The sequence below is a fragment of the Sus scrofa genome, chromosome 5, assembly GCF_000003025.6.
Source record: "Sus scrofa isolate TJ Tabasco breed Duroc chromosome 5, Sscrofa11.1, whole genome shotgun sequence".
Lineage (NCBI taxonomy): Eukaryota > Metazoa > Chordata > Mammalia > Artiodactyla > Suidae > Sus > Sus scrofa.
In genome coordinates, this window is record NC_010447.5 from 33,047,774 (window position 1) to 33,069,267 (window position 21,494).

At 43.2% G+C, this 21,494-nt stretch overlaps 1 protein-coding gene across 1 annotated transcript; it reads left to right on the forward strand.

Moving 5' to 3' along the window:
- Nucleotides 1,420-20,333, forward strand: SLC35E3 (solute carrier family 35 member E3). The gene is made up of 5 exons (XM_003126366.4): nucleotides 1,420-2,080; nucleotides 2,918-3,028; nucleotides 5,928-6,086; nucleotides 12,715-12,797; nucleotides 17,441-20,333. Exons 1-5 carry the CDS (start codon nucleotides 1,679-1,681, stop codon nucleotides 17,625-17,627), a joined length of 942 nt encoding a protein of 313 aa, XP_003126414.1. The 5' UTR covers nucleotides 1,420-1,678; the 3' UTR covers nucleotides 17,628-20,333.

Consider the following 21,494-nt stretch of genomic DNA (forward strand, 5'->3'; position numbering starts at 1 on the left):
AGCAACGTGGGATCCGAGCCGTATCTGCGAACTACACCACAGCTCACGGCAACGCCGGATCCTTAACCCACTGAGCAAGGGCAGGGACCGAACCTGCAACCTCATGGTTCCTAGTCGGATTCGTTAACCACTGCGCCACCACGGGAACTCCTGTATGAGTCATTTTCTTGGGGAACAACTTGACCATTTCTTCCTCTTAAAATTTACATCCGGTTCTGTGATTATACGTTTATAGGATCATATTTTGTTACAGAACACTTCTCATGGCTTATAATCTTTTTAGTATCAACTGTAATTGTTTAGTAACATCTATGAGAAAGGATCTGGTCTGGTTTTACTTGCCATTATCTCCCAAGTGCCAAATACAGCGCCTGGCACAAAGCAGGTGCTCAGTATTTGCATAATTCTTAAAGAGGAAATTAAAACTGTCAAGCAGACTAAGGCATTAAGGACAATGAAACGATTACTTTGTCCTGGAGACTGGGCAAATGTATTCTCTGGGGGGAAACTCACAGCTTTAAATTCATCTTTTAAAAATTTTTTAATTTTTAATTTTTTGGCTGCACCCACATACAGAAGTTCCCAAGCCGGGGATCAAGCTTGTGCCACAGCAGTGACAATGCCAGATCCTTAACCTGATGAGCCACAAGGGTACACCATTAAAATTTTTTTAAGTAAAAATAATGAACAAGACATTAGAGGGAGGAGTTCTCATTGTGGTACAGTGGGTTAAGGATCCAGCTAGCTCCCTGGCCTCCATGTGCTCTGGGCGTGGTGAAAGAGAGAGAGGAAGGAAGGAATTGGAAAATAGTCAAAATGAAAAAAATAATGAAACAAAATCAGAAATAATCTTTGAAAATAGATAGTTACCCCACAAGGCTAATCAAGGGACAATAAAACCCAAATGCATAATGTTTAGAATAAATAAAGTGATGCAACAACAGATGAAATTAGTTTTAAAATGTTAGACTGCTATATACAACTCTGACAAAATATATTAAAACGTTTAAGTAAAATGGACACTCTTAGGACAATAAGAAGCCAAACTTTGATTCGAGAAGAAAATCTGAATAGTTACTAACCATGACTAATATATGACAGCTCATTGTACTATATCTACCCTGGATGTTTGGATTTTTAAAATAAAATGTTTAAAAATATGCTTTCGGTAAGTAATGCTTTCCCCTGTCTGGTAAAGTCTAAATTTGCTCAGCACCAACGGTGTCTAGCAAGTCTACCTGACTGACACACGGGGAATGTCACACATCGAAAAACCGGTCCCAGAATGGCCTCACCAGGCTTTGGCAATCCGGAAAGGTACCAAGGTTGTAGTTCTCAGCACCCAGAGCTCAACGCGCCTGCGCAGGTAGTCGCCGCTCCGACCACTGTTCGAGGGCGGAAGCGCGGGCGCCCCGAGTCACGTGGCCGAGGACGGAAGGGGGCGGGGCGCGCGGGAAGTGCTGCCGCGTCCTCACTGACTGAATGGGCGGCGGCAGAGCGTGTGTGCACTGCTGAGGCTGCTGCTCGCTTGAGACCCAAAGGTTGCATGTCTCTACCCGGCTGGACAGTAAGGCCGGCGTCTGCGGAGACCCGGCAACATAGGAGGAGGGAAAAGGCAGCCAGAGACAGTCCCAGCGCCCCTTTCGGAGGTTGAAGGGCCCTAGCTTTCGTGGGGGTCATGGCATCGCTGGCGGACCGAGTGCGAGGCAACGGGCGCATCGCTGCCGGACTCCTGCTCAACCTGCTGGTGTCCATCTGCATCGTGTTCCTCAACAAATGGATCTATGTGCACCACGGCTTCCCCAACATGAGCCTGACCCTGGTGCACTTCGTGGTCACTTGGCTGGGCTTGTATGCCTGCCAGAAGCTGGACATCTTTGCCCCCAAAAGTCTGCCGCCTTCCAAGCTCCTCCTCCTGGCGCTCAGCTTCTGTGGCTTCGTGGTCTTCACCAATTTATCTCTGCAGAACAACACCATAGGCACCTATCAGCTGGCTAAGGCCATGACCACACCGGTGATCATAGTCATCCAGACCCTCTTCTACAAGAAAACCTTCTCTGTCAAAATACAGCTCACGCTGGTGAGTAGCTTCAGCTTGGCGAGGCACTCCTCCAACATCCTACCTCCTGGACTGTCTTTCTCCCCGGGAAATTCGAATGGTTAACCTTGAGCCACGCTCTTTCCCATGATCTTGAAATCCACACATGAGTCATCTCTGGGCATGTGAACTTAAGGCTTATATTGGAGAAGGTGGAGAAAAGCCATCTTGGCGCTCTATTGGGATTTTAGCCCATTAGAGTGTGCTTGTGTGAGTTTTAATAACTATGGTTTGATCCTTAAATGCTATGTATGATGGGTAAGAAAAGAAAGCTGTATGGAGTGGTGCAAATGAGTGTATCGGGTTCATTGCAAAAGCTCAAACTGAAAAACGTTTATAATAAACGTTAGAGGTTTAGCATAAAATGTCTCAGGGTATGTCTGCAGCGACGATCTGCAGAGGTTTCTACGTCTTTAAATAAAAGAAGATGGGCTAAAATAATTTCAGAACGTCATAACTTAGAATATTCAAAATCTTAATGCTTTTGTTATACGTTTTGGTTTATATATTCTTTAGACACTAGTTTTGGGGTCCTTCATTTTACTCCTCTCTGCACACATGTATTTTTTTCTTGCAATGTGCAATGCATTGACTCATAATTTTACCCGGAATTTTAAATAGAATTAAATGTGAATATAAATAAGAAATTTCCTATTTCACTTTGAAGAAATAAGATTTTCAAATGGAAAAAAAATTTATAGAAGTTCATTGTTTCCTAGGGATGTTTTCGTGATTAACCTTGTAAGACTTGGTGAAAGGGATACTAATTTTATGTCTCATGAATTTAATCTGAACACATTTACCTCTTTTTCTTTACAGATTCCTATAACTTTAGGTGTAATCCTAAATTCTTATTACGATGTGAAGTTTAATTTCCTTGGAATGGTGTTTGCTGCTCTTGGTGTTTTAGTTACATCCCTTTATCAAGTGGTTGGTAATTTTTTTTTCTTTATGTGCCTTTTTAGCAGATTGCATAAATTTTGAAGCTGTATCCCAAGGTTTAAAAATACAGTATAGAGACAATAGACTGTTGGAAAGAAAGCATAATTGCATAAATTGTCTGACTCAAGGTGAAGAGAAGAAAGGAGACAGAGAAACTTGGGTGTAGGATGCTCATCAAGTGCCTCCCTACCTGTTTGTAAGTGTATGACACCCATGCTTAACAGTCTGGGTTTGGGGTGATGTTATATTATTTTCTGGGACATCTTTACAGAATGAGTAGTAAGACTTTTTCCTTGAGGATGGAGTTCATTGGTTATATTTGTCATTCACTCTTTAATTATGACATTACTGTGAAGGAGTGAGTACATGTTCAAAACTTTGAAGAGGAAAGGAAACTTTCACATTTATAAATCTTTGCCTCAAAAATATGCTGCCGTTACAGCTTGTATATTGCTTCTAATCATTTGTCTCTGTCAGTATTTTATGGGTATTTCATTTCGTGCACTAACACGGTGCCTTGCCTGTAGGAGGCATTTATTGGAAATTTATACGTAGATTCACTTACTTCATTACCATAAAGTCTCAACAAGTATTTTTGTCTGTCTGTTTCTTATACAGGGCGGGGGGGGGGAGGATAATGGACAGGGTAGGGTACAGTGAAACAGTATTTTCTCTATACTGAAAACCTTGGACTAGACATTTCTGATGTGCTTGCATGGGGAATCGGAGCCAAAACGTGTAGCCAGTTTTACTTTTTTCACAACCATCCCCTGGTTATAAACCAAGGTGTTCTTGTTATGCATGTTAGGAGTTTAATTTTAAATTTAGCCTTAGCATCTTAAATATTCCGGTCCTGGTCACTTCAGAAGCACTTCAGGTGAGCTTTGAGGGCATGGAGGCCTGAGGGTCACCACCATTCCAGGCCCTTCTGTGTCAAAGACTCACAGCTGCCCAGAGAGGCTGCTGAAGCAAGGGAGGGGCGTGCGTACACCCTCCACATTCATCTTTGCTCCCTGCGCCACCGCCCCAAGCCAAAGAATCAATTCTTTGTCTTTCGTAGTTATAGAAGACTCTTACTGAGGCTGGCTTCAGATTTCCTGCTCTTCTATTTTTGTCTTGGTGAATTTCTATCAACTTTGAGTTCATGTAACAGGATATCCAGACCTACAGGGAAAAGAATTATATAGGAGCATTTATTCAAAAGCCTGGCTGTTCTTGCCAGGTCTTATTCAGGGATAGTCCTGTCAAGCTTTCTTTAAAGCCTCCTTTTTAGTTATATTTGTGAAGCATTTTGAGGACCGATGGGATTTGAGGCTTTGGGGTGTTGGTCTTTTAGGGTTTGTGATTATCTGATTTATTGAGTGAGGTATATTGGTGGGGGGTTATCCACAGAAAAGTCAGCCATGAAGAGGAAAGTTCCAGGAGTTCCTTTTGTGATTCAGTAGTTAACGAACCCAGCTAGCAACCATGAGGATGCAGGGTCGATCCTGGCCTCGCTCAGTGGTTTGGGGATCCCGCATTGCCATGAGCTGTGGTGTAGGTCGCAGACATGGCTCGGATCCCTCGTTGCTGTGGCTGTGGTGTAGGCCAGCAGCTGTAGCTCAGATTCAGCCTCTAGCCTGGGAACCTCCATATGCTACAGGTGTGGCCCTAAAAAAAAAAAAAAAAAAAAAAAAAAAGGAACGTTCTTTCTGCTGTTGATTGGGTTTTCTGAAATGAACGAAAAGACCTTATAAGGAGTAGTTCCTTGGTGGCCTAGTGGTTAAGGACTTGGCCTTGTCACTGCTTTGGCTCGGGTTTGATCCCCGGCCTGGGAGCATCCACATGCCACAGGTATGGGCAAAAAAAACCCCTCACATATCTTTCTAGCCACACATATTGTCAGCCACCTGGAATAACAGAGGTTCCTGTCAATCTCTAGTTGGAGTCCACCCTGTTCCCCAGTCATCATTTTGGAGGGGTCATTTTTAGAAAGAAATGAAGTCAGATACTGTATACCGTATCTGTATTCCTTTTTTTTGCCTTTTTAGGGCTGCACCCACAGCACATGGAAGTTCCCAGGATAGGGGGTTGAGCTGTAGCCACTGGCCTACACCACAGCCACAGCAACTCGGGATCCGCGCCACGCCTGCGACCAGCAATGCCATATTCTTAACCCACTGAGCAAGGCCAGGAATGGAACCTGCATCCTTCTGAATACTAGTTGAATTCGTTTCGATGAGCTACGAGGGGAACTCCTTGTATTTTTTGTTTGTTGTTTTTTAGGGCCTCACCTGAGACATATGGAAGTTCCCAGGCTAGGGGTTGAATTGGAGCTGCAGCTGCCCGCCTATGCCACAGCCACAGCAACACGGGATCCAAGCCCCATTTCCCACCAACACCACAGCTCACAGCAACGCCAGATCCTTAACCCACTGAGTGCGGCCAGGGATCATACCCGCATCCTCATGGATACTAGTCAGGTTCATTACTGCTGAGTCACAACGGGAACTCCATGTATCTGTAGTCTTGCTTATCTTGCTTTTAAATATTATTCTGCTTATGCATCTCAATTCCTACCATATTTTCCCAAGATGCCTGTGGGGCCCTGTGTGCATCGACTTTCCCCATTTGCTAGGTTCAGGAGGGAGGAGAGGATATTGCTTCTCCTTTATAATTAAGAAGAAAGTAGATGATCAGACATTGAATTTATAAAGCTCCTTTCATCCAGGGTGCTTAAAGGATATTCATGTATATTATTGATCTTTGAGATCTGGTAGAACCATTAGGCATTTCTTCTTCCCCAGCCCTGCCCCCCAGTCCCATCTTTATGGCTAGAGTTACAGCTTTTGTTTATTGAGTGATGCTCTTTCTTCCTGCCTAACTTGTTCTCTCTCCTCATTCTCAGTGGGTAGGAGCCAAACAGCATGAATTGCAAGTAAATTCAATGCAGCTGCTGTACTACCAGGCCCCTATGTCATCTGCCATGTTGCTGGTCGCCGTGCCCTTCTTTGAGCCAGTGTTCGGAGAAGGAGGAATATTTGGTCCTTGGTCACTCTCTGCTTTAGTAAGTACTAATTGTTTGGGTGTCTAAGAAATAAGGCAATAATAATTCTCCATTATTAATGCAATTGTTAGTTTCCAGAGCTCTATCTCAGATCCATTCTCACATTTAATCTTTATTTTTTTTCTTTTTTTGAAATCAAAGTATAGTTGATTTATAATATTGTGTTTATTTCTGCTGCACAGCAGAGTGATTCAGGTATGCACATATATACACTTTTTAAAAAATATTATTTTCCGGGAGTTCCCGTCGTGGCACAGTGGTTAATGAATCCAACTAGGAACCATGTGGTTGCGGTTTGATCCCTGGCCTCGATCAGTCGGTTAAGGATCTGGCATTGGCGTGAGCTGTGGTGTAGGTCGCAGACGTGGCTCGGATTTGGCATTGCTGTGGCTGTGGTGTAAGCCAGCAGCTACAGCTCCAATTAGACCCCTAGCCTGGGAACCTCCATATGCCGCAGGTGTGGCCCTAGAAAAGACAAAAAGACCAAAAAAAAAAAAAAAAAAAATTATTTTCCATTATGGTTCATCATAAAACATTAAATACAGTTGTCTGTGCTGTACAGTAAGATCTTGTAGGTTAATCTCCTCCATATCTAAAAGCTGACATCTGCTAGCCCCAGCCTCCCCCCGCTCCCCCTTGGCAACTCTGGGTTTGTTCTCATAATTTTTTTTTTTTTTTCCTCTTTAGGGCTGCATCCATGGCATGTGGAGGTTCCCAGGCTCGGAGTCAAATCAGAGCTACAGCCGCCGGCCTACACCACAGCAACACAGGATCCAAGTGGAGTCTGTGACCTATACCACAGCTCACAGCATCACCAGATACTTAACCCACTGAGCATGGCCAGGAATGGAACCCACATGCTTATGGTTACGAGTTGGGTTTGTTACCACTGAGCCACAACAGGAACTCTCTCATGTTTAACCTTTATAATCACCCTTTGGGGGAGGCAAGGCAAGGGTTATTCTTTAGATGAAGAAACTGAGGCACATAAAGATTAAGGGACTTGCTTCGGGTCAAACAGCTAGTCAGTGGCAAAACCAGAACTAGCTTTCAGGTCTTCTGATGCCTGGTTCCTGTGCTGAGCATGCCAAGCTATAGCCTGCAAATACTTTGGGCATTTTCTTATTTTCTTTTTATAATGAAAATGTAGCTTTGTTGATTTTATTGTAATTATATAAGTTGTACATACCATCGTATAGATTTTTGAATGTGCGTAAAAATATAAAGTCAAGGAGTTCCTGTCAGAAATAAATCTGACTGGCATCCATGAGGACACAGGTTCGATCCCTGGCCTCGCTCAGTGGGTTAAGGATCCAGTGTTGCCATGAGCTGTAGTGTAGGTGTCAGATGCGGCTCAGATCCCACGTTGCTGCGGCTGAGGTGTAGGCTGGCACCTGTAGCTCTGATTTGACACCTAGCTTGGGAACCTCCATATGCTGCAGGTTCGGCCCTAAAAAGACAAATTAAATAAATAAAGTCACAGTCCCCTTGAATCTTGCCACACTAAGGTAATCACCTTTACCATTTTGGTGTGAGATCTTCTCATACACACAGACCTATGCATGTGTGTGTGTGTTTAATTTCATATGTGTGTGTATATGCCATGTTATCCATGCTGTTTTTATCATGGCTTGCCGCCTTCCTACCTGTACACCCTTCAACATCTCACTAGCCCACCCCTGCCCCTTGAAGTAAGTCACGCTAACGTTACAGTGTTTGTTCTTCTGTTTTTCTCTGTGCTGTACATACTGATATAGAAGCACATGCAGCATACACAGGCTCGCATACACAGATGTCTGCATACATTACACATGTTTCTTTTATAGACATGGGATCCTATTACACACAATTTTCTGTATCTTGCTTTTCCCACTTAACAATGTCTCCTGCAAGTCTCTTCAAATCATTCTTTCACTGTCTATAGGATAGTTTCACTTCTTAACCGCTGTGTTCAGTATTGGAGAAAACGTCCCTTGTATGTGTGTCCTCCTGAACTGGTACTTTATAGTCTAGGGAATAGAGCCCTAGAGTGGAATTGCCAGGTCAAAGGGGTATGTGCTTTGGGGACATTTTGATAAAGTTAGAAAGCATAATCCTCCTACTTAGGAAAGAAACTTCTGCTTCCCATACTTCTAGCACAGTCAATGGGAATGTCTTTTTGTTGGTGGTGTTAATTTATCATACTTGGTTAACCCTTACTCTGATCCAGGCCCCGTGCTAAGCACTTTGCAAATATTAACTTATTTGATCCTCAGATCAACTTTATTAGGTATTTTACTGATGAGGAAACTGAGAGGCAGAGAGTTAAGTAACTAACTCAAAATCCCACAGCAGAGCCAGAGTTTGAATCCATGCATTCCACATCAGATGTCCACATTCCGGAGTTCCCATCATGGCACAGTGGAAACAAATCTGACTAGGAACCATGAGGTTGCGGGTTTGATCCCTGGCCTCACTCAGTGGGTTAAGGATCAGGCATTGCTGTGAGCTGTGGTGTAGGGTGCAGATGTGGCTCGGATCCTATGTGGCTGTGGCTGTGACTGTGGCTGGCAGCTGTAGCTCTGATCAGCCCCTAGCCTGGGAACCTCCATATGCCGTGAGTCCACCCCTAAAAAAAAAAAAGCAAAAGTCCACATTCCTAAACACTCCATGAGGCTGCCTGTGAGCAGATTGATGGGTGTTTGGAATTTGTGTACTTTGGTTTATACCCTTTTTTTTCCCAAAGTAGAAACCACTGGACCCTCTCTCAGATACTGTCTCCTCTCCTCTTACAAAAGTTCCAACCATCTTGGTCATTCGACCTTCTAGCCACTGCAGCTTGGACACCTGAGACTAGGAGGGGAAAGGCTGCATATGACTGGCCCTCTGACAGATTTGAAAGTGAGAATCTGAGCAGAAAAGCCATAAAAAAGGTCAAAGAAACCAGAGCACAGTAGGCTGAAGCCAGTGAATAAGGGATTGTCACCTTCATTCCTTCATGTCCCTAGAGGGCATCCTTGCCTCAAAGTAGAGCATGTAATCATGTTTTTAATGATGTGCTAGGTCATCAAGAAATAGGTATGTGACATTCTGTGAAATCAATACAATTAATAATGATACATTTCTAGCAACAGTTTTTAAAATCTTTAAGGAGCAGGTTTCTCTGAGTTGAAAATTTAATGGACCTCACTGTTGTAAAACAAATGAGGTATTCCTGCTTCTACCTAAACAGGACACAAATCCAACCCCCCTGGTCTCTTGTGACCACACTGAGTTAAAAACTGAAAAAACCCACATGAGACTGAAGAAAACTTCAAATATGACATTGTTTCTTTGGAATTTAAATTTCTCAATAATTTAAATTATAACTAATATTTTCTCCAAATTCTCTTATTTGAGAAATAGAGAATGTGGGGAGTTCCTGTTGTGGCGCAGTGGTTAATGAATCTGACTAGGAACCATGAGGTTGTGGGTTCGATCCCTGGCCTTGCTCAGTGGGTTAAAGATCCGGCATTGCGGTGAGCTGTGGTATGGGTCACAAACATAGCTCAGATCCCGCATTGCTGTAGCTCTGGCATAGGCCAGCGTCTACAGCTCCGATTAGACCCCTAGCCTGGGAACTTCCATATGCCATGGGAAGTGGCCCTAGAAAAGGCAAAAAGACAAAAAAAAAAAAAAAAAAGAATGTTCTATAACTTTTATTTATTTTCCTTTTTCTTTTTTCTTTTTATGGCCACCCCCGGCATATGGAGTTCCCTGGCCAGGGATCAGATCTGAGCCATAGTTGTAACCTACGCCTCAGCTGCAGCAACTCTGGATCCTTTAACCCACTGCACTGGGCCAGGGATCGAACTTGCATCTTCATGGATACTAGTTGGAATCATTTCCACTGCCCCACAATGGGAACTCTCCTGTTTTATCTTCTAAGATGAAACGGGGAATTCCTGTTGTGGTGCAGAGGAAACTAACCCGACTAGTAACCACAGGTTGCCACTTCGATCCCTGGCCTTGTCCACTGGGTTGGGGATCCAGCATTACCTTGAGCTGTGGTGTAGGTCACAGATGTGGCTCAGATCTGGCGTTACTGTGGCTGTGTGACCAGCAACTCTAACTCCGATTCAACTCCTAGCTTGGGAACTTACATATGCTGTGGGTGCGGCCCTAAAAAAAAAAAATCAAAAAAGAATATATATATAAAACATTTAGCACATAATAAGTACTATGTAAGTATAAGCTATGATTATCAGCATTCTTATTATATCCTCAAGTGGTTTCTAATATCTTTGAGGGCAAGAAACCATTGTGTTCCTTACAAGATGTGACCTGGTTTTTAGATATCCAGTGAATGCCTACGGATTCAACTTAAATAAGTATGAATATGAGCAAAGTGGAAAAAAGATGTGGAAGGATATATGCCAAAGTATTAACAGTGGTGAGTGGTTGGGACTATAAGAATTCTCTTCTTGGAGTTCCCGTCGTGGCTCAGTGCTTCACGAATCCGACTAGGAACCATGAGGTTGCGGGTTCGATCCCTGGCCTTGCTCAATGGGTTAAAGATCCGGCGTTGCCGTGAACTGTGGTGTAGGTTGCAGACTTGTCTCGGATCCCACATTACTGTGGCTCTGGTGTAGGCCGGCGGCTACAGCTCCGATTCGACCCCTAGTCTGGGAACCTCCATATGCCTCGAGAGCAGCCCTACAAAAAGGCAAAAAGACAAAAAAAAAAGAAAAAGAATTCTCTTCTCAAGGAAAAAAATGTGTTTCTTTCTATGTCTCTAGTTTGGTATACATATGAGATAATGGGTGTTCTCTAAACTTACTGTGGTCATCATTTCATAATGAATATAAGTCAAATCAGTATGCTCTATACCTTAAATTCACACAATACTCTATGTCAATATATCTTAATAAAACTGGAGGAAAAAATTATGATTTGCTCATCTTTGTCTTCTGATTTTTCTGTAATGAGTATATATTACTTTCTTTTTTTCTTTTTTTTTTTTTGTCTTTTTGCCATTTCTAGGGCCCCTCCTGCAGCATATGTTGCTGTGAGCTGTAGTGTAGGTCGCAGACGAGGTTCAGATCTGGCTTGGCTGTGGTGCAGGCCAGCAGCTGCAGCTCTGATTCAAGCCCTAGCTTGGGAACTTCCATATGCTGCGGGTGTGGCCCTAAAAATGCAGAAAAAGAATTATTACAAAATAATTTTTCTTTGGATAGTTCAGGAAAATGAACCTGGATATTCACACCCAGAGACAGGATATTACTGGAGAATTTTCCATTATATTTTGTAGACAAAATTACACTTCTAAGAAGTTGTGTGGCACAGTGGGTTAAGGATACAGTGTTGTCACTGCAGCTGCTTGGATCGCTGATGTGGCAAGGGTCCATCCCTAGGCTAGAAACTTCCACATGCTGAGAACAGCACAGCAAAAAAAAAAAAAAAAAAGAACACTTTTGACTGCTATTCTGCTCTTTTATCCTCAGTTCTTGCTATCTCCCAACTGGATTTTCTCTTTTTAAAAACGTTTTTGTTGGTGTTCCCACCATGGTGCAGTGGGTTAAGAATCCAACTGCAGGAGTTCCCGTCGTGGCTCAGAGGTTATGGGTTCGATCCCTGGCTGCTCTCAGTGGGTTAAGGATCGGCGTTGCTGTGAGCTGTGGTGTAGGTTGCGGGCGTGGCTTGGATCCTGCATTGCTGTGGCTGTAGTGTAGGCTGGCAGCTATAGCTCTTATTTGACCCCTAGCCTGGGAATCTCCATAAGCCATGTGTGCAGCCCTAAAAAGACAAAAAGACAAAAAACAAAAGAATCCAACTGCAATGGAGGTTCAGGTTTGACCCCAGGCCTGGCACAAAGGGTTAAAGGATCTAGCATTTTCGAAGCTGCAGCGTAGGTTGCAGTAGTGGCTCAGATTCGGTTCCTGGCCTGGGAACTTCTGTATGCCATGAATGAGGCCCCCCAAAAATTTTTTTTTTAATTTTTAAATTTTTTTTGCTTTTTAGGGTCACACCTATGGCATATGGAAGTTCCCAGGCTAGGGGTCGAATCAGAGCTGTAGCTGCCAGCCTACACCACAGCCACAGCAATGCTATATCTCAGCCTTGTCTGCAACCTGCACCACAGCTCACGGCAATGCCAGATCCTTAACCCACTGAGCGAGGCCAGGGATTGAACCTGAATCCTCATATCCTCATGGGTACTAGTCGGGTTCATTCCTGCTGAGCCAGAACAGGAGCTCCAATTTTTTTTTTTTTTTTTATTGTCTTTTTGCCTTTTCTAGGGCCGCTCCCGTGGCATATGGAGGTTCCCAGACTAGGGGTCTAATCGGAGTTGTAGCCGCCGACCTACCAGAGCCACAGCAACGTGGGATCCGAACTGAGTCTGTGACCTACACCACAGCTCATGGCCAAGCCGGATCCTTAACCCACTGAGCAAGGCCAGGGATCAAACCCGCAACCTCATGGTTCCTAGTCGGATTCGTTAACCACTGAGCCACAACGGGAACTCCAGGAACTCCAATTTTTAAAAAAATTAAAAAATAAAATCATTTCTTAGTGGTTGATGGAAATGCCTGTTGAAATGTGTTTTCACGTGATGATTGTAATGATTGCAGCCACTTTGCATTAATGATTCTTTTGGTTTTAATTGTAGCTGATGGTCCTGCTTTCTGGAGTAATAGCTTTCATGGTGAACTTATCGATTTATTGGATCATTGGGAACACTTCACCAGTCACGTATCCTTTTCCTGATAACCTACCAATGCGCAGTCTTTTATATTCTCCAAATTCCATCATACCGGTTTCCTTAAATGAGTCTCACAATCACTGTTGCATGGCCTCAATTGAGTAGAGTGAGTCAGTTTTGGTCTTTTACTATTTCTTTCCACGTTAGAGTCTGTGGAAATTTACAGCACTATGAACTGGGGAAATGGGTTAGCTTTCTGTATCATACATGCTTTTGAATTTTCTTAAGGAATAGGTGACCTTTTCCCATACCAGAATTAACATAGAGCACCGTTCCTTGCACGGAGTGGGGTTAAATAAATATTTGCGGAGTGAATAATGGGGGGCTCCTTGGTTTTTCCCTCACTTTTCGGTTATCATTAGCTGGATAGGTGTAAGGCAAAGAGGTGGTTAATCCAAAAAACAGAAAATAATTTCAGACCAGTCACTCTGACTTCTGAGTTTGTTTTTGTGCTGGCTATGGGCGTGCCTGTTTTTCTCACTATTGCTTCAAATCAAGAAATGACGTCATGACTTGAAGGTCTGAATCAAACTCAGCTGCCCATTTTCAACATTTTGCTTTTAGTGAGTGAATACTGAGATGCCAACAAAGGAAAAAAGCACATTTGCCAACTGTCAACAAATAACAATAAGAGTGATAATTTAAAAAACAACAACATCAACACTGGAGTTTCCTGAGGGCCTATCGGATTAAGGATATGGCATTGTCACTCCTGTGGCTTAGGTTTGCTTCCTGGCCTGGGACCACATATGCTGTGGGTGTGGCCAAAAAAAAAAAAAAAGAGAGAGAGAGAAGTGGGAGAAAAAAAACCACCTAGTGGTTTTTGTGCCAGGCCCTGTTCGAAACACTTTGTGTGTATCAAGCATTTAGTTTTTTCAGCTACGTGCTGATTTAGAAACCGCAGTGGGAGTTCCCATCATGGTGCAGTGGAAAGGAATCTGACTAGGAACCAGGAGGTTGCATGTTCGATCCCTGGCCTCACTCAGTGGGTTAAGGATCCAGCATTGCCATGAGCTGTGGTGTAGGTCGCAGACATGGCTCGGATCTGGCGTTGCTGTGGCTCTGGTGTAGGCCAACAGCTACAGCTCCAATTGGACCCCTAGCCTGGGAACCTCCATATGCTGTGGGTGCAGCCCTAGAAAGACAGAAAGACCAAAAAAAAAAGAAAAAAAGAAAAAAAGAAAGAAACCGCAATGCTTTGGTCCAGGATGGTGGCAGTGAAAATAGTGAGAAGTGACTGGATTCTGGATATATTTTCAAGAAGAGCCAAGAGGTTTTGCTGGCAGATTGAATGTGGAGAATGAGAAAGGAGACAAGGTTTAACACACCCGGTTTGGGCCTGAGCAGCTGGTAGAGTGGAGTTGCCATGGACTGAAAGAGGGCCCCCTGGGAGGAGGCTTGGGGTGGGGGAGGAAGACCAAGTGCTCGATTTGGGGTAAAGCAAGTCCAAGAGTTCAGGGTCAAGGTCTCGGCTGGAGCCGTTGCAGAGAGAGTCAGTGGTGTGTGGATGTGGTTTGAAGCAGCAGGACTGGCTGAGATCACCAGGCAAACAAGTAGAAGAAGAAAAGATGGCCAGAGACCGAGCCATGGGTCCCCTCTGTGTTTAAGTTTGAAGAGATGAGAAGAGCCAGGCAGAAGGGGCAGAGAAGGAGCACTCAGGGTGGAAGGCAGGAGGAGAGGGAGTGGAAGCCAAGTGAGGAGAAGGGGCGTCAGCTGTGTCCAGTGCTGATGACAGGTCAACTTTGAAGAAGGCTGGTAATGAGGACGGGTTTGGTGAGGTGGAGGGCGCTGACGGTTTTGTCAAGAACTTCAGAGCATCCTGGCAAAAGCCCACTGGAGCAGAGTGCAGAGACAGAGGAATTTGAGTACAGATTGCTCCCATTTTTTATTCTTTCTTTAATTTACAAAAGGATTCCCTGAAGAATTTCTTTAAATTTGCCTTTTTGATTTACTTTTACAAAAAAAAATTACATACATACCATATATATATATATATACACACACAAAAAACCCCTTGTGGGGTTTTTAGTGGAGGTTGAAATATTCCCACATGTGGTCATCAGAAAATAAGCCATTCTGGATTTCCCACTGTGGTGCGGTAGAAACATATCCGACTAGGAACCGTGAGATTACAGGTTCTATCCCTGGCCTTGCTCAGCGTTAAAGATCCGGCATTGCCGTGAGCTGTGCTGTAGGTCGCAGACGCGGCTCAGATCCCACGTAGGCCGGCAGCAATAGCTCTGATTAGACCCCTAGTCTGGGAACCTCCATGTGCCAAAGGTGCGGCCCTAAAAAAACAAAAAAAAAGAAAAGAAGCCATTCCTTATACCATCACAGGATAAACTTGACTCCTAAGATGTAGGAGTTCATCCTGCTGTGTGTTTTAGAATTCCTCCCCTGCCTTGTTGTTTTATGGCAATGGAATGCCTCTTGATCACGCCCGAGTGTGACTTTCACTGTGCCTGAATTCTGAATCATGTTCCAGTTGCTTATCCCATCATTTGGGCTAGGTACTCATTTGAGCATAACTGTACTAAATCTTTTTTCCAGATCATTATCATAAAGGAGTGATGTGCAATTTTTAAAAAAAAAAATGCCTTTTTTGGAGTTCAGCAGGTTAAGAACCCAACTAGTATCCATGAGGATGCAGGTTCAATCCCTGGCCTCGCCTCAGTGGGTTAAGGATCCAGCGTTGCCATGAGCTGTGATATAGGTGGCTGTGGTGTAGACTTCAGCTATAGCTCCAATTTGACCCCTAGCCTGGGAACTTCCATATGCTGCGAGAGTGCATATGGCCCTAAAATAGGTTAAAAAAAATTTTTTTTAATAAATAAATTTGCCTTTCCTCTCATGTAAGTATCTTTAACAGATTGTGACTACTTACAAGAGAGGTGAGGCCTTCCCTGGTGGCCTAGCAGTTAAGGATGTGGCATTGTCCCTGCAGTGGCTCAGTTTCTATCCCTGGCCCAGGCACTTCTGCATGCCATGGGTATAATATATGTATATTATACCAGCCTTCTCATATATATGTAAGAGTGGCTGGGGAGTAAGGAAATGCAGCTGTGTGGGAGCCAGTGCACTTGAAGATAGCTCATAATAAGCCTCGTTTCTATGGTTATCATTGACATCCTTGGGAAGGTCCCCCATCCCTCAGGAAAATCACCCCTATGGGGGCAGGCAGGCACAGGTACCCTGGTGACCCAGTGCACCTCGCCTGCCCAGAGGGAACTTCCACGTTGCTTAGTTGGACTCAGAACAGAGAAGGGAGCCTGGGCGTTGAGGTCGGACAGGTCCAGGTGAGCAAGCCTGGCTCCATCCCTGCTGGTGGGCCTGAGTTGTGGGATATTTGGGGTCTTGCTCTCATCGCTTATGAAAAGGGGTCATGGTACCTGTAATGCTGGGTTGCTGTGAGTGTTTGAGAGACTTTGTGTCCAGCACCTGGCAGATATTTATTATGTATAAATACATGCCTTGCATATATTGGCTTAGGCAGCGTGCCACTGAGGCAGCGAGTGTTTCCAGTATTGTTATTAGGAAGAGCAGATGGATACATATCAAACATCTGCAAAATAATAAGGGATTCATTCAAATAGAAAAAATTAAGATAGAGAAGAATTTGTAAAGGAACCACGTGTGTGTCTTTAGTCTGACTTTTAAGTGCACAGTCATTTGGAAATACACTAATCCGGCAGCAAGTTCGCTGGCAGTAAACTCAACTAGAACATGGACTTTGGAGTTAAATAGACCCATCTGTGTTTGGACTCCAACGCCCTGCCACTTACTGACTCTGATCCAAGGTACTTAAAATCCTTGAGCCTGTACAGTTGTAGGATGGGGAGAGTAAACACAGTGAAGGGAAACATGCTCAGTTAATAAAAGTGCTCAATTATATACGTGCTTATATATAATATAATTAAAGTGCTCAATTATATACGCATTTATATATAATATAATGGCATGGCACCTGGGGTGTCATCGGTGCTCAGTGCTGCTCCTTCCCCTGTCCAAAAGTCCCTCCAAAATTTGAGCACACTGGCTGTGTCGACCTTGCGTCAGCTCTCTGGCACCTTATATGTCTCACCTTATTGCCCAGGAAATTTTATTAGAAACGGCACCATGAAACAGTATCTCGAATTGCTCTATAAAATATCTTCCCACTACCTTTTTCTTTCTTTCTTTTTTTCTTTTTTTGTCTTTTTAGGGCCACACGGGCAGCATATGGAGCTTCCCAGGCTAGGGGTTGAATCGGAGCTATATCTGCTGGCCTACACCACAGCCATAGCAATGCCAGATCCTTAACCCGCTGAGTGAGACCAGGGATCAATCCTGCATCCTCATGGATACTAGTCAGATTGGTTTCCACTGAGCTGATGGGAGCTCCCTCAGTACCTTATTCTGAATCCCTTTCCCAGCCTTGTTTTGCGGCCCCCTTTCTCTTTGGAGAGGTCAACAAGGAGAGTTGAGGCAATCTGTCACTGATCTATTGCAAAAAACCTACCTAAAGGTACCAGCATTTCCCTCACTGGACTGGGGTCGGAGGGAGAGGGGTGGTGAGAGGTGGTCATGGGTATGCACATGTGAAAATATAAATCTAGCTTGTTACTCTTTTTTTATCCTTATCCAAAACCCTCAGCTATAACATGTTTGGACACTTCAAATTCTGCATTACTTTATTTGGAGGATATGTTTTATTTAAGGATCCGTTGTCAATTAATCAAGGCCTTGGCATGTTGTGTACATTATTTGGCATTCTCGCCTATACCCATTTTAAACTCAGTGAACAGGAAGGAAGTAAGAGTAAATTGGTACAGCGTCCTTAATTGGGTGTTTGTGGCGGAAAGGAAGTCGCTTCAAGAAGATTTTCTAGAAGTGTGAAGTATGCAATTAAAAAAGTTGCTTTCAAAGAAGAAACAAAAATTATATTGCCGAATTCATTACACGATGGGTCCCAAGAAGTAACACAAAGGAAATTTTATTCTAAATGTGACGTTCCCTTTTAGAGCACCTTTTGAAAAAACTTAATGCTCTGAGACATGGCTCATGCTTCTTTTCAAATGATTATATGAAGTATATTGGATGGTTTGGTTATATCAAATGAAGTACTTGAAATTACAGTTCTGTAATGGTGACAAAGGAATTCATATCTTTTTAAGGACACACAGGAATCCTCTATGTGCTCGTAGGTGGTCCCCAGTGTGAGCTCTATTATCATTTAGGCCAAAGTATTCAAGTCAGAATTTAAAACTAGCCTTTCTATTTTAGTTGTTTTAGTATAACGTCCCACTTTTTTTGTTTATAGAAATGAGATAGTGATTTCTAGAAATCAAAGTTGAGTCAAGGAGACCAGAGGACAAAATCCAGTTCTAAAAGTACCATTTCCCTAGGAGAAAATTGATGTAAGAAGTTAGATATTATCAATAAACTGCAGCTTCTCTGGAAATTCCCTTGGTTTTTGAATTCTCAGTGAACTCTAGAAACCATACCTGAAGTTAAAAACCAAAATAGCTCCATGTTTAAATGGCCCAAAGAAAAGACTACAGGAGGAACTGAGCAGGTTTCTTCTCACCTTGGTGACTGTTCTTCCCTCTTTGAGCATTTCATGTTAGTAATTTCTTTCCTTTTCTATTTCTTTCTTTCTTTTTCTTTTTCTTTTTTTTTTTTTTCTTTTTGGTCTTTGTCTTTTTAGGGTCGCACCCTCGATATCTGGAGGTTCCCAGGCTAGGGTCAAATCGCAACTACAGCTGCCAGCCGATACCACAGCCACAGCAACTGGATCCAAGTCACATCTGCGACCTACAGCACAGCTCACGGCAACACTAGAGCCTTAACCCTCTGAGCAGGGCCAGGGATCGAACCCACATCCTCATGGATGTTCTTAACCTGCTGAGCCACAGCGGGAACTCCTCATGTTGGTAATTTCTTAAGACCCCCCCTCCCTGCTGTCACTCCCTACCCTCCCACATTAAGGCATCCTTGATGCTTTCTTTGACACCAATGGGTTTGGAGTGAAGTAAGTTAGCCTTTCTAAGGGGGCTGAGGAAAATTCTTGAGCAGCAAGTCAAGGCAAATGTTATCAAAGACCAAGCAGAAACTTGGCGAAAATATTAGGAAAGATTTGAAAGGGAAGTGGAGAAATAGTCAATATGTATCGAGTTCCATGAGTTTTTTGGTTTTTTTTAACAAGTTCCGTGAGTTTTTAAAGGGATAATTTTTTAAATTAAATTATGGGGGAATGACATAGTTTCTGCTTAAGGAAATAATTGTGCCACATATTTAACTGCAAAATGTATTTCTGCTTTCAGCTTTTGCCATTTGAGCATTCAAAGCAGTTGTTGATAACCTGTCACAATAAATTCACCGAGGCAGATGATTCCTCTTGTAATAAAGAATTCTTTTTCTAAATATTATTTAGAAACTTTAAATGAGAAAACTCTTGAGGACAGGGAGCCACTTGTATAAAATGTACCTTTTAGGCTTTTTTTTTCCTGGCCTGTTTAAATGAAAAGCCTCACTGAAAATCTGTTTTGACACAGTTTCAATGTATCAATCAATCTGTTGTGATTAGTATGTGCAGTTTCTGTTTTTGTTTTAAATACCCTTTGGTTCTTCTCAATTTCCAAAGATACATTTTATTATGCTAAGAAGTACAAAGCAGTTCGTCTTATCAGATGAGCCTCAGGCATTATGTTTGTTTAAGAAATGTTCTCAGTATGTGTTTCATGTATAATTATTTCCCAGAAGCTGGAGAAAAGTATTTCAGCACAGTCAGGATTATGATTTCTGTGCATTAACAGTGGAGTTGATTTGTGCCATGTACAAATTCTTCTTAGCTGTAAACACAACTTGACTGGGGCCAGTGGGAGGGGGTTGTTTATAATAAATGTTGGGGGAGAGTTGTAATAAATGCCTGTGTCTATAAGAATGCAAGGAAGGCTGGAGCAAGATAGGGTGGGGGTATGTATTTATAAGTAAATAAAATATGTACTACTGGAACTAGAGTCTGATAAATATTTTTTGCCCCAAAAAACCATCCATCTTCCCATTGAAAAGGAAATTCCTGGGGGAAAAAATGCACCAGACAAGGAGGACCAACTACAGAGATAAACCAGAAACGCCGTGCTATGGAAGAAAAACAGGCTGGCTGTCCTTTTGTTACAGATGTACCTGCACTTGTTTTTTATCCTATGTGAGATGACTGGACTTCAGTTTTTATCTATTACAAATGAAAAGGACCTGATGTGTTTACTTTCAAATCGCACATTGGAACTGGCAGAAGAAGGATGGCGTCTGTGTACATATGTAGGAGTAACACCGGCCTGTCCAGCTTCCAGACATGCAGCATCTGATGAAGCAAAATCCTCATCTCCTTCTTAAAATAACATAGAGGAGAAATGAAATAATCATTTCTCTGTGAAATGAAGCAAGATTTCTCCTGTTGTATTTTTTACAATGCGTTTTAAACCTTGCTAGTTTCAAACTGTTAGTAGTCGTCTTAAAGCTTTACTTAAAATAACGGCTTTAATCAAGCACTCCACCTTGACCCCGTCAATGAATTAGTGTTGGGTGATTGAATGTGTAGAATGACTGAAGGAGAAAGTGTGATTAAAAGAATGGAGACCTGGAATTCCTGTCATGGCTCAGTGGAAAAAAATCTGACTAGCATCCATGAGGACTCAGGTTCGATCCCTGGCCTCGCTCAGTGGATTAAGGATCCGACATTGCCATGAGCTGTGGTGTAGGTCACAGACTCAGCTCAGGCCTGGCGTGGCTGTGGCTGTGGCATAGGCCAGCGGCTACAGCTCCAATTCAGCCCCTAGCCTAGGGAACCTCCATATGCCTTGGGTGCAGCCGGGGGGAAAAAAAAGACAAAAATAAAAGAATGGAGACCAAAATCTTTTTTTTTCTCTTTAGGGCCACACCCATGGCATATGGAGGTTCCCAGGTTAGGGGTCGAATAGGAGCTACAGATGCTGGCCTATACCATAGCCACAGCAACACCAGATCTGAGCCTCGTCTTCGACCTACACCACAGCTCACGGCAACGCTGAACCCTTAACCCACTGAGCAAGGCCACGGATTGAACACGCAACCTCATGGTTCTAGTCGGATTTGTTTCCACTGCACCATAATGGGAACTCTGGAGATCAGATTTATGAGATATATTCTGTTTTTGCATTACTATTTCTAAACCTGAACTGGATTATACTTGCTAATGTCAGGAATACAATGATCATTTCATTTATTCAACCAAGGTTTGTGGAACATACTTTATGTGCCAGGTAGTGCTAGACACTGTGCAAAGACCAGTCCTATATTCTCTGTGATCTTAAGAAACATCAGTCTAACAGAAAAGATAGATGTTAGGAGTTCCCATCATGGCACAGAAGAAAGGGATCCAACTAGAAACCATGAGGTTTCGGGTTCAGTCCCTGGCCTTGCTCATTGGGTTATGGATCTGGCATTGGCCTGAGCTGTGGTGTAGGTGGCAGGTGTGGCTCGGATCTGGCATTGCTGTGGCTGTGGTGTAGGCCAGCAGCTGTAGCTCCGATTAGACCCCTAGCCTGGGAACCTCCATGTGCTTCGGGTGCAGCCCTAAAAAGACAAGACAAAAAAAAAAAAAAAAGGAAAGGAAAGGTAGACGTTAATTAAATGAAAATGTGAGTTTAGTATTACAAACTCAAAAGCTA

Bases quoted from the DNA above. Each gene is read 5' to 3' on its own strand.
- SLC35E3 (XM_003126366.4), top strand. From the start codon at position 1,679: ATGGCATCGCTGGCGGACCGAGTGCGAGGCAACGGGCGCATCGCTGCC. The intron at 2,081-2,917 runs GTGAGTAGCTTC...TTTTCTTTACAG, and splicing joins TCAAAATACAGCTCACGCTG to ATTCCTATAACTTTAGGTGT. The intron at 3,029-5,927 runs GTTGGTAATTTT...CCTCATTCTCAG, and splicing joins TTACATCCCTTTATCAAGTG to TGGGTAGGAGCCAAACAGCA.